Source organism: Miniopterus schreibersii (genome assembly GCF_964146895.1).
Source record: "Miniopterus schreibersii genome assembly, chromosome: 1".
Classification (NCBI taxonomy): Eukaryota; Metazoa; Chordata; class Mammalia; order Chiroptera; family Miniopteridae; genus Miniopterus; species Miniopterus schreibersii.
The window spans coordinates 36,223,171-36,236,790 of NC_138101.1; the positions used below are offsets into that span (position 1 = coordinate 36,223,171).

A 13,620-nucleotide genomic window follows, 5' to 3' on the forward strand; every position below is an offset into this window, starting at 1 on the left:
TACCCACACAACTCCTCTGGCCTCCCAGGTATTCTCTTAAATTGTACTCTCACTCTCCATTCCAAAACCAAAGCTGTATTTAATGTTTTTATTTTGTTCAGTGTCCCTCTCCCATAATAGTGAGTTGCTCAATGCTGTACACTCAGCACCTAGCTCACAGCATGACACAGAGTAGACACATGAGGATCTGGGGCACGAGTAAATGGATATCTTATAGTGATTTGTAGCCATGAAGCATTGGGGTCAAAGATTCCTTGAAGATGAAACAGAAGCAGCTGGAGAGTAGGATCTTGAAGTTGAGGTTGTGGAAGAGTTGCCATTTCTGTTAATAGCAAAGTTTAGAATATGACTAGGACAAGAAGATTCCAAGATATTTTAGAGACCAAAAATTGCTAAAGGAGAAAATTTCAAGGTACTGAGAGATATTCAAACATCATGCACATGGCTACTGAAATCACCGAGTTTTGTGACGAACAGGAATGTAAAGAAAGAGAATGAATCAGGAACTAACACCTTCTCAGGTCAGGATTTGTAGATGGCTGAACAAAGACGGGTAATAAGTGGTATAGTTTTAAGCCAAATCTGTTTCAATGAAACCTAGCAAGCTGATTCTACATATTACACACAAGAAAATGTGAAAATTCTTTGCGGATTTTTAAACTGCTCTCAAGCTGTAATGATAATGCTGATATAAATTAACACAATTTAGAACATAAAAATGTCTTTTTTTATTTCCTTTCTTCATGTCCATTTGTGGAAGCTTGACATAATTCAAACAGACAGATGAGAGAAATGTTTAATATTTTACATGACAATAAACAATTTAAAAGCAGATATTTCAGGAACAACACAAGGAATAATTGTTAAAAAGATGCATTCTCCAGTTGCTGCCAGAGAAAGTTAATGATCCCTGAACAGAGTCTGAAGACTCATTCCTCATTTGTATTTAAAAATGATTTTTTTAAATGTCACAATCATAGAACTTATGGAAGTTTATCAACAAATTGTTTCTCTCATTTAGCTCATTTTAATATGTGGCCAAATCAGTTCCTGGCATGACACTTTTTTTCTTGTAAAAATAAACAATTGCTTCAAATACAGTGAAAATAACAGTCTGCAAGTTTTATAGCAAAGGATCAAACTGATTAATTTTTTGAGAGGATAATTCTGTAACTTTTCAGGTTAATGTCTGCTTTACAAACATGCAACATTATTTAAATACATTCATAAAAGTAAAAAATATGCTTATTTGCTCATATAAAATCTTTCCACAAAATTACTCATATTTGTTTAGCCAAATATCTGTGTACAATTAGATAGAGTCAAGGGTCCCTAAAAGGATTATTAATATTCATAAAATATGACAGACACTAAAATCTATTCTAAAGAAATCAAAAGTAATTTTGGTAGCTCTCTCTAGTGTAAAATATATCAGTGCTTAATTGGCTTTTCCTTGTGGTCTCACAATCTTATTTCTTCCCCAGCCACTTCCCATGTGGGATCCAAACACAAGAAAATATATGCACTTCAGTGTGTGTGTTTTTTCGGTTTCTGTTTTTATAATACTACCCGAACTTGGCTACAGTTAGCATTTTTCTGAAATGGTCATGTTACTGTATTAGATTAGGTATAGGTGTTTTTAGGTCTAATCACTTATATTTCATTTATTGTAAGAAAGTAACTTTATGCAAAAACTGTAGGCAGATAAATTGGTGTCATATAGATTTAGAGGTTCACATGTGCACAGAAATGGTTTAGTATTTGTGTCATCAGCCAGAATTAGCTAAATTCAGGAAAAACTCTCAGGTCTGGCCTGTACCTGCTCGATGCATTAACCAGCGTCTTCAAGCTACTTGGGTTACGTATCAGCTTGTCCAGCATGTTCACGATTTCGTCGAACTTGGGCCTGCTATTTCGGTCTTTCTGCCAGCAATCCAGCATTAATTGGTAGAGGGCAGCAGGGCAGTCCATGGGGCTTGGCAGACGGTAGCCTTCCTCGACTGCCTTAATCACCTGTGTAAAAAAACAGAACCGGTCCCAACACCACACATTTAGTGGAGAAATTTCCCCCTATTTAACTTGTACCCTTTCTTGTGCTTACTCTTGCAATAACACCCAGGTTCACTATCTCTAAAATCCCCAATTACGTCCATTTGCTGTGAAATAAAACAACATAAAGAAATAAATATGTTCTCACAATATAAAAAGATAGGTTTTCTTCACATACTATAAGGAAAATAAATGGTAATCACTTTTACCTAAGATCCTGATGAAGGGTGATTTGTAAAATTAATTGACAAAAATAAACAGTTCATGTTTTATTTATCCTTGAATTCTGGAATCAAATCGAGATTACATCTTGTGATTTCTCTGAAAAGTTAATGTCTTTTTAATGAAAATTTATGAGCAGAACCACATTTTTGAAAGTAATGAAATGGCAATTTTATTTCAAAAGAGAGTTTTGGATGGTAAATGATGGGTAAGTCAAAGGCTAAATTAGTATAACTATCTCGTGTATCATTTAATAATGTCTAGGTCTTGCTGTTTATTATCATCTGCTGATTTCTGTCATGAATTTAGAATAATTGTCTAGTAGCAGAGGCATTACAAACATCACTGATTTTAAATGTAACCACACGTATGAATATCAGTCTAATTGTGAGATTGTTTTATCAAAAACATTTGTAACGTCTAAGTCTGGAAAAAATTTATTTATGCTACTGAATATAATAATACAGGTTTTATTCAATTATTAAAAATTAAACGTTTCAGTGATACCAAAACACAGTAATAATGAATATATTTCTTAAAATCCTATTCTGAATATTTCCTTAATATTGAAAATTAACTACATTTTTTCATAAAAACTTTAGGTTTGATCTGACAAATGGAAAAAAATACAATGATTAGAACAGGAAATTTACAAACATACTTTAAATGATTGCAAAGAAACCAGTCTCTCTGTGACAAAGGAAATGTCCTTTGGACGAGATCAGTGACAGATAGAAAGAGCATAAAATAGCAGATTTAAGGAAATTTACGAAAAAGAGGTTGGGGGGAGACAAGAGAAAGTATTCGAGACAAAACAAGTTCAGGCTTATCACGCTGGATAGTTGTTGCTGCTAAGTTTAAGCAAGTACATAAATGGGGTAATGGATGTGGACAGATATAATTTGCGCTAGTTTTATTTTATATGAAGGGGGGACATTCATATGGCAATTTGCAGAAAGAGCACAAGAGATATTTGGGCTGATAATACAGATGTGAGGGTCATCAGCACTCAGCACTTTCTTGGGAAAGGCTTAAGATAAAGGGTTCTGAGAAGCACCAACAGTTAAGTTCAGGCAGAGAAATGAAAAATAGTTGAGGATCTAAAAATAAATGGTTAAATAAATATTGAATTACTATGAGCAAAATACAAATGCTCCTCCACCTACATTGGGGCTATGTCCCAATAAACCCACTGTAAATTAAGTTGAAAATTCACTATAGAACGTCACAGCTTAGCCTAGCTTACCTTAAAACTGCTTAGAGCACTTACATTAGCCTACAGTTGGGCAAAATCATCTAACACAAAGCCCATTTTATAATAAAGTGTTGACTAGCTCATGTAATTTATTATTTTTCACCATCATAAAGCTAAAAATTGTAAGTCAAACCATTGTAAGTCAGAGACTATCTGTACCTGTGAGTCACCTACCACTTTAGTTAGCAGCTCAAAATCAAATTAAAAAACAAAAAGGAAAACTACAGTAGAAAATAGTAGAAAAACTATAACATGATTAATATATCTAATGTATTTAAAGCTCATGCATATTGAAAAATGAAATAGATAAATGAGAAATATTAAAAAACATAAAAGAAAAATTTAAAATGTTAAATAAATTTGGAGAACATGTTATTCTCATTGATGATATTAAATAAAAAGTAGAAAGAGAATAAAAGTACCATTTGCACTCATATATTAATGTAAGTTCATTTATTAATTTGCCTATAGATTCCTCATTGCTGATAAGGACAGTGGCACTTTTCTCACTATCAAATCTTGGTAATTTACAGTACTTGGGTGAGAATGAAACTCCTCATACTTTAGTTAATTATATTCGGTGTCACCGTAAAAGATTCTCTTTGCTTAACTGTAAACTATTCCAACAATATAAGAGGAATCATATATACATGTACATAATTATACCTATATTTACACCTGTATCTATTCTGAAAATTGAAACAAATAAGAGAAAGAAGAGAGGCACACCCAGTGCAAAGGGGGGTGACACCCTTTTGGAGTCAAATATTCTGCTTCTTTGTAGGTAAGATCAAGGCCAACAGAAATAGTAATAGAAAACTGCCCCCACCCGCAAAAAAGGCAAAAGTAATTCTAACGTGAGAAGACTGAAAAACAATTACTTAAGTGAATTATTAAAACACTTTATAATCTATGTGCTTAGTATAATCTATATGTTCATATATTTCACAATAAATACAAGAGAAAAACACTGCCACTAAGTATAAAAATGCAATGCAATGAAATCTCTTTTTGTCATTTGAAGTTCTGAAAAATGTTGACATTTAAAATGTTCGTTATCAATAAAGAGGCTTCTACTGACGATAGGATATTATCTTAGCTCCCAAGCTTGAATGAGAATTCATGGTCTGGTATTTACCTAATTCATTCTAGTCATTCTGGCTTATATTTATTATGCATTGTTATGATTTTTCTCTGTGATGACACAGGCAATCCTAAATCAAAAGAAGCCTACTGCAGCATTCTCTCCCCCTGACACAGTGAAAGGTCTTCTTTGAAGGACTGAGATGATTCTGCATGTCTTGGTAATATAACATTTTCATGGTGGCAAAGTCCTTTTTGAATCAGATAGTATCTGGAGTGTAGAGATTATTAAATATATCATTTGAAACGGCTAAATCAGTACTTCTACTTTGTTCTCTGATAATTTTTCCAAAGAGATATTAAGTAATCATGATTTTCAAATATAGTAGATCTGTCATGTTTCCTGGATACAAATTTAGATAGAAACTGAAGCCTATCAAAGTCAGTGCTATATCTAAAAGCTAAGTGCCACTAATGATTTCAAACTTGCTGAGGGAATACAAAGCACGTGCTGGACAGTCTAGTAAAGGCAAACATTTTAGAAAGATGTGTAACTGTATAATCATTTTCTGTAAACCTCATTTAAATTCTCATGAAACCCAGCCAAAGCCAAAATATTAGTTCTATTTTTATAACTTTCTGAAACTATTACATTAGCATTTCCTTGTATTTTTAAAAAATATTTTGAAATAAAGTTATCTGGAAAAGTATCAAGACTCTCAAATGGCTGAAATCAGGAAAAAACTATGTCCCAAATTCCTCACATCTCCTTGTTCTTACGTTCTTCCCCTTGTATCTTTATACAGTCCACTCACCTGGCACCATGTTCTACTTTGGTCTATAATTTTATTTGTGACAGATACAACTATCTCAGGTATAACTGCCAACAATATGGATGGCAATGCTGCGCATATTATACATATAGTTGGGACATACAAATGATTCTGAGTGACAGATTCAGAATTCAAAATATCTCAATTATGAGATGGTAACTAAGGGACAAATAAGGGACAAATGTTTTTCTTAAGTAAAGGGACCAGGCTTGTTAGCAAGACACAATAAAATACTTTCACAAAATGTCAACAAAAGAATAGCATTGAAATGAGCCTTGAAAGAAGACAGAAGCCAAAGCATGAAGAGCTCTGTAGCTCAAATTAGCATTTGGCATTTATCTGGAGAACAGAAAGTAGCACATAGGTCTAACCATTGTCTAGACTAGATCAATCCAGAATAATCATTAAATATTGAATTGAATATCTTATATTCAATTAGAAGGGTGATCTAAGATCACTGGCTGGAAACAAAAGAAAGAGACATTGATTTAATTAGAAACGGTGGTGGTTAGGTACAAAAAATTTGTAGAATCAGATTGAAATTTCTGATACAATAATTTTTGTTACCTTAAGAAAGTCATTTAATCTCTCTAGGTCTTAATTTCTTGACTGCAAAATAGTAATAATAGGACCTCTCTGATGGTTTGTTAAATATATACCAAGAGTTCAATGATACTTTTATCATAGTCCTGCCCCTAAAATCGTAAAGTTGAGGACAACAGATACTACGTTCTCTCAGATTTAAAGGAATAGAAGTCTGCAGCCCCTTCTTAAATCAGGTGAGTCTACATAGCACAAAGAAAACCAATTGTGGCAATTTTAGATGACTACAGAGAGATTTTAGATGTCTTGCTGTACACTTGCTGAGAGGCAGGAATCCATCGGCCCAGCTTACTACTGCTCTCAGAGAAGGATGCTATGAGATGCAGGTGACCCTTGAGCGACACGGGTTTGAACTGCATGAGTCGTTGACCTGTGAATTTTCTTCATTAAGTACTTTACATGTATATTCTCTCCCTTATGATTTTCTTAATATTTTTTTTGTAGCTTACTTTATTGTAAGACTACAGTATATAACACATATAACATACAAAATATGTATTAATTTACTACGCTATCTATAAGGCTTCCAGTCAACAGCAGGCCATGAGTAATTAGGTTTTGGGGGAGTGAAAAGTTCTATGTGGGTTTTCAAGGGTGCGGGGTTTGGTCCCCGGAAGCCTGCAGGGCTCAGAGATCGGCTGTCATCTTGGGGAAGCTGCAGTGCGGCCCTGCTCCTCTCCTGGGGAGGTCTGAGTGAGGGCGGCTGGCCGGGCGGCCTGCGGTAGTTTCCAAACAGCGCGCACCGGGAGAGCCTCCAGCATTCCTGCTTCAGCAGGGCTGCCGGTCACGGGTGCGGTGAGTGAAAGGCTGAGTGGGAGCCGGTGCAGGGAGAGGCGCCGGGAGAAGTGGGGCGGGGTCACCCTCTTCCTGAGGCCTCGGGACAGGGCGCCACCCCAAGGGCCTGTGGAAGAGCTCAGACACGAGCCTCGCTGGAGAACAAGGTTGGCTTCCTACCCGGCGGGAGGCCCCAGCAACCCAGCTTTACAGAAACGTGCCCGCCCCTCCCTTTCTGCCTCTCCGTCTGGGAAGATCCTGAAAAGTCAGGCACAGGCCTTGGCAGAGGAGGGGGAACAGCAAAAACCTGACCATCCTTCCTTCCCACTCGGGCACCGAGGGTGAGGCTGGCCCCTGGTTGTAGAAAACACTTTGAAGCGGGTCTGGTACGGACTTTCATTCAGATTGGACTTGAACTTTTAGATCTGAAAGTGAGTCTTAATCACTGGCACGGGACTGTTGTTTCAACAAAATGAGGTCAAAAGATATAGCACTTACCAACCCTAGAAGGCATAAGAGAGGGAGATATTACAGGGTATGGGTGAAAGAAATAGAGGGGGAAATGTTTTAAAGCATGCTATTGAGGTAAGACTTCAATATACTGGTTTTATAAAGGAGTGGTAAGATATTAGTTGGTAAAGCACTTGAGGCAGTGTATGGCACATAGTGAGGGCTCAGTAAAGTTTAGCTGCTTTTATAATTGTTGTCATTAGACAGACATATCAAATTTAAAGGTGACGCAAAACAGAAAAGGCTTCATGGAATAGCAACAATGGAAAATCACAAAAGCAAAGGCCACAAAAGCCATGTGTTAGGTGTCATGTAATAAGCATTCTGAGCTTGACTAGAAGATTCTATCATGGTTCCTTTAATTCTAGATTCTATTATTCTACGCATGAATTATTTTTTTCCACGTGAGGAAAAATCTGTTTTTTCCCTAAATTAAACAGACAATACAACTCTTCCTACTTTTTTTTTTATTTTTTATTTAAAAAACACAGACTGTTCCTTTTTCCCCTCTAAGAGCATCCACTATGAAGCCAATATCATTCATCCTTTTGCACTGTAGTAGCTGCCTCTATCAAATGCAAATCACGAAACCTCGCCTGTCAGTGCTGATTCTTTGATGGCTCTTCCTTTATCTTTGAAAACGATGCTGACATAAAATGAGGGGAACAACACGACAGTGCAGCTAGAACTGGCCGGCAAGGGACCGAGCTTTTACACGACAGTAACTTGCTTTCCTGTGTGCTAACGCGTCTTGAGCTTCCGCAGACAGGGTATTTTAACAGCAAAGCAGATCAGAGGGTAAGCAAGGCGTTCCATTTTTTTAAGCAACTGCCATGTTCAGAGATGAAACTATTATAGTCTCCTGTGGAGAGCGGAGCATTTCACCCCAAGCCGAGGGGCAGCTCCCTACTTACGTCCTGGTTGGTCATCTCCCAGTAGGGTCTCTCCCCGTAGGACACGACCTCCCACATCACGATCCCGTAGCTCCACGCGTCGCTGGCAGAGGTGAACTTTCGGAAAGCTATGGCTTCGGGCGCCGTCCATCGTATCGGAATTTTGCCTCCCTGAAATTGAAAAGCAATAAAACAATGCTCACACACGTCGAATGTATTCGGGGACAGCGCCGCCTCACCGAACAGACCTAGACAGAGGCGCGGCCCTTTTAAAGGAATCTGTCTTTGCCATCCCGCAGTCTCTTTTCACCCATCAGGCCACAGGCGCTCGCGGACTGATTACTAAGTGGCTGTCTGGAAGGCTTCGGGTTTAAATCCAGTCTGACGACTGGAGCACACACGGCAGGCGCCGCTCAACTCCAGTATCCGGGTGGCAGCTCTAAGGGGGACGCGAGCAGTCGCGCGAATCGATGAGGTATGAGGTACACTCTCGTGACTTTCCACCAGAGTAAAGCACTCGGCTTCCCGGTGCTTTATTTTTCTCTTCTATGAGAATTGTCAGTGTTGTCTCAGTTGCTGAACGCAAGCCTGAGAAATTTAACAGTTAATAAGACAAGCATGAAAATCAGATATATTAAAAACTTAGTTATACTTTCCCCTAACATTGTGCAATTTCTTTTAGACTTGATTTCTCTTATTTTCTGTTGGCATACTTTAATATTTGTCCGGACAGGATTTTTTTTTTTAACCTAAGAAGTAGGTTTCTCATTTAATTCAACCATTTAAAAAAAAAATTTAATTAGATGATGGGGAAAAACTTACCCCATTATCAAGTTTGAGATTTTTTTAACATGGTAAAAAAATTTTGCTTTTGTAGGTTTTTCTCTTAGTTCACAAAATAAACATTTAACCTGCCCCTTTTAAGGTTGAACATTTTTCCTTTAATTTTTAAAAGCAGGTAACCCCAAGCAACCAAACATTTCATTTATAAGCAAACTAACTAACTAAATCGATCAAGTGGGGGTGGGGGAAGAGAGGTGTAGGTTTTGAATATTTTCTCATAAAAAGACTAGCATATGCCTCCCCATTTTGCAAGAAGGGAATAAGTACTTCAAAGCAGAAAAATGGAACTTAAACTGCTGTTTATGCACCAAAGTTTGAAGACATAGCAGAAAATCACAGTATCAGGTGATGCTTGAGACCCCTGAGGTGACATTAATTTGAACGATCCAAACTCCATTTGGATTATTTGTTTCTTGGAGACACGGTGATGCCACTTTCAAAAGACTTTCCGGAAACATACTTCTGTTAATTAAATATTCATAGGTATGGTCACACGATTAGCCCTGGCTGTTAGATCTGTGACGTTCTACAACATATTATCATTATACCTCTTATAATTACAGTTTGTGGATTACTTTAAACTTCAGCCTAGAATTTTTCTCTTGGTCCTCTGACCATCAAATTTGCCATCAGTGTTATTTGAAGTTCCCTTATTTTTTTACCGCTTAGGATATGCATTTTCCATAAACTGCCACTATAACCCATTTCATAGAAATAATTTTTGATGGTATCAGGATCTCTGCTTTCCCTGGGCCTCCCTCTCTCCCAGCACAATATGTTGACACACACGTTTACAATCTACTCTGTGCATTTAACTAGGACATCAAATAATCATACTGGGAATGGACTTTCCTATAACCGCAATCTTATGTAGGCCAAGTTTACTAAGTATAACATAGCACTAAGTCTAGGGGAATTCTTAACTGAGATTTCATTTAATGCAAATAATGACAGAGATAATTAAGTCTAGAAAAAGAAGATTGATATGCCATCAATTCTTTTATTGACTGATTAAGCTGACCATTAAAGGACTTTGTTTGCTTATAAAACTTGCTCTTGATCTTCAGCATAATAGTCTCTAAGAAACTGAGTCACAAAACAACACTGAAAAAGAAAGCCTTATAATCTATGAATGAATTTACTGTTAGACTATGAGAAGTAATTTTAAAAAGCTGAATTAAATAAGAAGATGTGTAACACATCTGTCATAAAAATAAGAGATGACAAAAGTGTTCTTTTGTATGGAAACCAAAGTGAATCAAATTGCTGAGTGGAAAAGATGCACTGATAAAGCCCTGTCTTCACAAGAAGTTTAAATATTGATCTTGATGACATTGTAAAGATAAACAAATGTAGTTTACCATACAGTACACAAACTGAAGAGGTGCAATATATAGATTGCCCCCAAAATCTCACTGTACTAATACTCACAGTATTCCACAGAAAGAATGGTCAATTATATAACTTATCAATTCAGGAACCAATTACACTGCTGGAATGCAGTGTTAATTTATGCTAATTACAATATAAGTTAGTGACCAACTTTCCAAAGATATGGGCTTAACGGTTTACATAGTATGTAAGAAAAGACATTAGATATACCTTCAGGAAATTGAAAGTTTTTGAAGGAATAGTTCATTTATTCCATACTGTGTGAATACTTAAAACATAGGTTTAGATATTTATGTATTTGTTTTACAGGTCAAGATACTACACTGCAGAGAGTTTAAGCTACCCAATAATGCTATACATGTGTACATTCATATATACTGTGTATGTATATATAACATATTTATTGTTTCTAATATAGGATATTCTCTAAATATTTTTTACATTTAAAACTTTATATGATTTTTACATTGTGTATCCACTCTAAATTTGAACCTTTCTTATTTTCAGCATCCGTAGGAAAAAATAAATGATTGAGACTCATACGGTGAATAATTTTCTTACCTGAGTTTAATAGTTGAACTTTCTGATATCTAGCAAGGCACATAATCTGGATATTTTATTCCCCCACACTCCCTCTCTCTTTGCCTATGTTGGAGAAATGTCCTTTTAACTATTTCCTTTAAAATCTTTAAAAATTAAATGCCTCTAGTCTAGTGTTTCAGAAATGCATTCTGTTAGAACTCACCCGTGTGGTGTAGGCTGCCTCAGGATCATCTTCCAGTACCCTGGAAAGTCCAAAGTCAGACACTTTGCACACAAGGTTACTGTTGATTAAGATGTTTCTGGCCGCGAGGTCTCTGTGCACGTAGCCCATGTCGGAGAGGTACTTCATTCCCGCAGCGATGCCTCTCAGCATGCCAACAAGCTGAATCACAGTGAACTGCCCATCGTTTTTCTGTAAAGACGATGCAGAAATATTAGCCCAGCAACATCAATCACTGGGGGAAAACAGGAAAGGGTCTTCCTTCAGTCCCAAACTAATACCATCACCAAATTCATAGGCAAATTCTATCTGAACAACAGAAAAAGTTGGGAAATACATAGTTAACTTGGTAACGCTTATCAGCTCTTTGCATAGTCAAAGCAGATAAAGGTTTTGAAAGGCCTTCTGGAAAATCTCGTTTAATTGCCCTCCTCTGCACTGTAACTCCTTTATTCTCGGTCGGAGGAGTGTGCTCCTCACTCAGCCTGGGGTCTGCCTAGGGTTAGCCCTGCACACTGCCGAGGTGCTTTAAAAGAAGCTGGCTCGGCAGGCATGTTGCTGTAAAGATGAAACGGCCAGAGGAGAGAGAGAGAGAGAATATTCTTCAGCAGCAGATGGGGGAGGGGGGGAGGCTGAGCAATGGCCAGGGCAACATCAGCATTTGTTGGAAGCTTGCTGTCTCTGTCCAGGGCACTGAACTTAATGCAGACACACAGGCAAAGGCTCATCTGATGATTATTTTGGGGGGGGGGGGAAAAAGATGTGACCTTATGAGACTGGAGAACTGGAAGATATGTATAAGAATTTTGGCAACAGAATCTGGTGGAGGCTGGGGAGTGGAAGGGAAGGTTGCCTTGTCAGGGACCACTGTCATATTCAATGCACGGGCCCCTCTTATGATCGTTATTAATGCCATTTCCTATCACCTTTCCTAATCCACAGCAATAATCATTATTGAAGATGAAAAACTGCCAGCCTACAGGTTTAATCAGGCCTGCAAATGTGTTACATTTCTATATTTCTAGCATGAACTATTTATTAATAAAATTAGTTGCCATCATTTAAAATTTGGGTACTTGAACATTAAAAAAGAATATCTTTTTTTCTGAGCCCACAAGACCAGACGATATAGGACTGGTATTGTCTGTTACCATATGATGACTCCACTGGCCCAAGCGAGGCTGGCTTCAGGTGGGTTATAAGCCTATTTAACCTCTTACTGTAGATAATTAGTGCGGACCTTCTAGACATTTTTTCCTTGCTCTGCCTGATAATATAAACTTTGAGAAAGTTAAGTATGTGTACGAGCTTCTTTTTTTCCTTTCCTTTTTCCCCCTTCTTCCCTACTTTTTATCTCCCTCCCTCCCTCCGTCCCTCCTTTCCTTCCTGTTCCTCTCTTCCTTGCTTTCCTCTTTCTTCTATTTTTTTCAGACAAATCAGAATATAAATAAATAAAACAGTAGATACACATAAGTTGAGTTTGTATAAGTTTTCTGAAAAGAAAAATTATTCTGGCTCCAGGTATTTCTGTCTGTTTTAAAATTTAGCTTTAAAGAGGGTCAACTTCAACATCAATAGCATTATATAAATAACAATATATAAATAACGCTTTGAATAATTAAACTTGCCTCAAATCTTACCTTTAAAAATGTATCTAAAGAGCCATTTTCCATATACTCTGTCACTATCATCACTGGTTTGCCTGCAAAGAAAACAATGGGTGAGCTGCTGTTATTTTACATTCTTATCTAGAACGTTTACCTGGAAGTTTTTATTAGTGTTCAAATGATACACATTTATTTTTCTTCTAAAAAGTCCCCCCTGAGTAGCAAGTAAGTTCCTGCCACTGGGGCATCTTAGTAAAGTGGTGGGGTCAGCGAGGAGAAAGCGTCACAAGAGCAGTACCAGGCTGACACGGCGACCGTGAGTGTGAAATCAGCATGTGGACAGCGAGCCGAGGGATGAGCATTGCTTTAACAGAGGCGGCGATGCAATGTGCCAGGCGACAACAGCCAGCAGAGCACCGTGGGCACAGGCGTCCTTTCCAACACCGCAGCAGAGCTCCGACCCAGCCTAGCACCTTCTTCACGATCCCTTGAGTCTATGTTGTATTTTTATAACTCCCTTTCTATGTTCTTGTAACTCCTTCCCTTATGGCCGCCTCCCTTTTCCCTCTGTCACACACTTATAATCTCCATCTAGCCAAAGTTTATCACTCTTCCAAGTGCAGTCCTAGCTCCTCTTGTTATCTGGAGCTTCCCTTGCAGTCATCATTTCTGAGGGAAGGGTCCTCCTACGTCTGGAACAGGAGGAGGGCCTGGAAATTAGCTGGGAGGACTCTGGAGCCACACTGCTCGGCTCTGGGCCACATATCACTCACTACTATGTGATTTGGGGCAG

General features: G+C 37.7%; 1 protein-coding gene across 8 annotated transcripts in view; it reads right to left on the reverse strand.

Moving 5' to 3' along the window:
* EPHA5 (EPH receptor A5) overlaps positions 1-13,620 on the reverse strand; it is a 292,548-nt gene that overhangs the window by 10,815 nt on the left and 268,113 nt on the right. For all 8 annotated transcript variants that reach the window (XM_081130801.1, XM_081130800.1, XM_081130799.1 and 5 more), the window contains 4 exons: positions 12,861-12,922; positions 11,203-11,412; positions 8,244-8,393; positions 1,820-2,013 (listed from right to left, as the gene is read on the reverse strand). In XM_081130801.1, the coding sequence (XP_080986927.1) occupies positions 1,820-2,013; positions 8,244-8,393; positions 11,203-11,412; positions 12,861-12,922 (616 nt within the window). The remainder of the gene's footprint in view (positions 1-1,819; positions 2,014-8,243; positions 8,394-11,202; positions 11,413-12,860; positions 12,923-13,620) is intronic.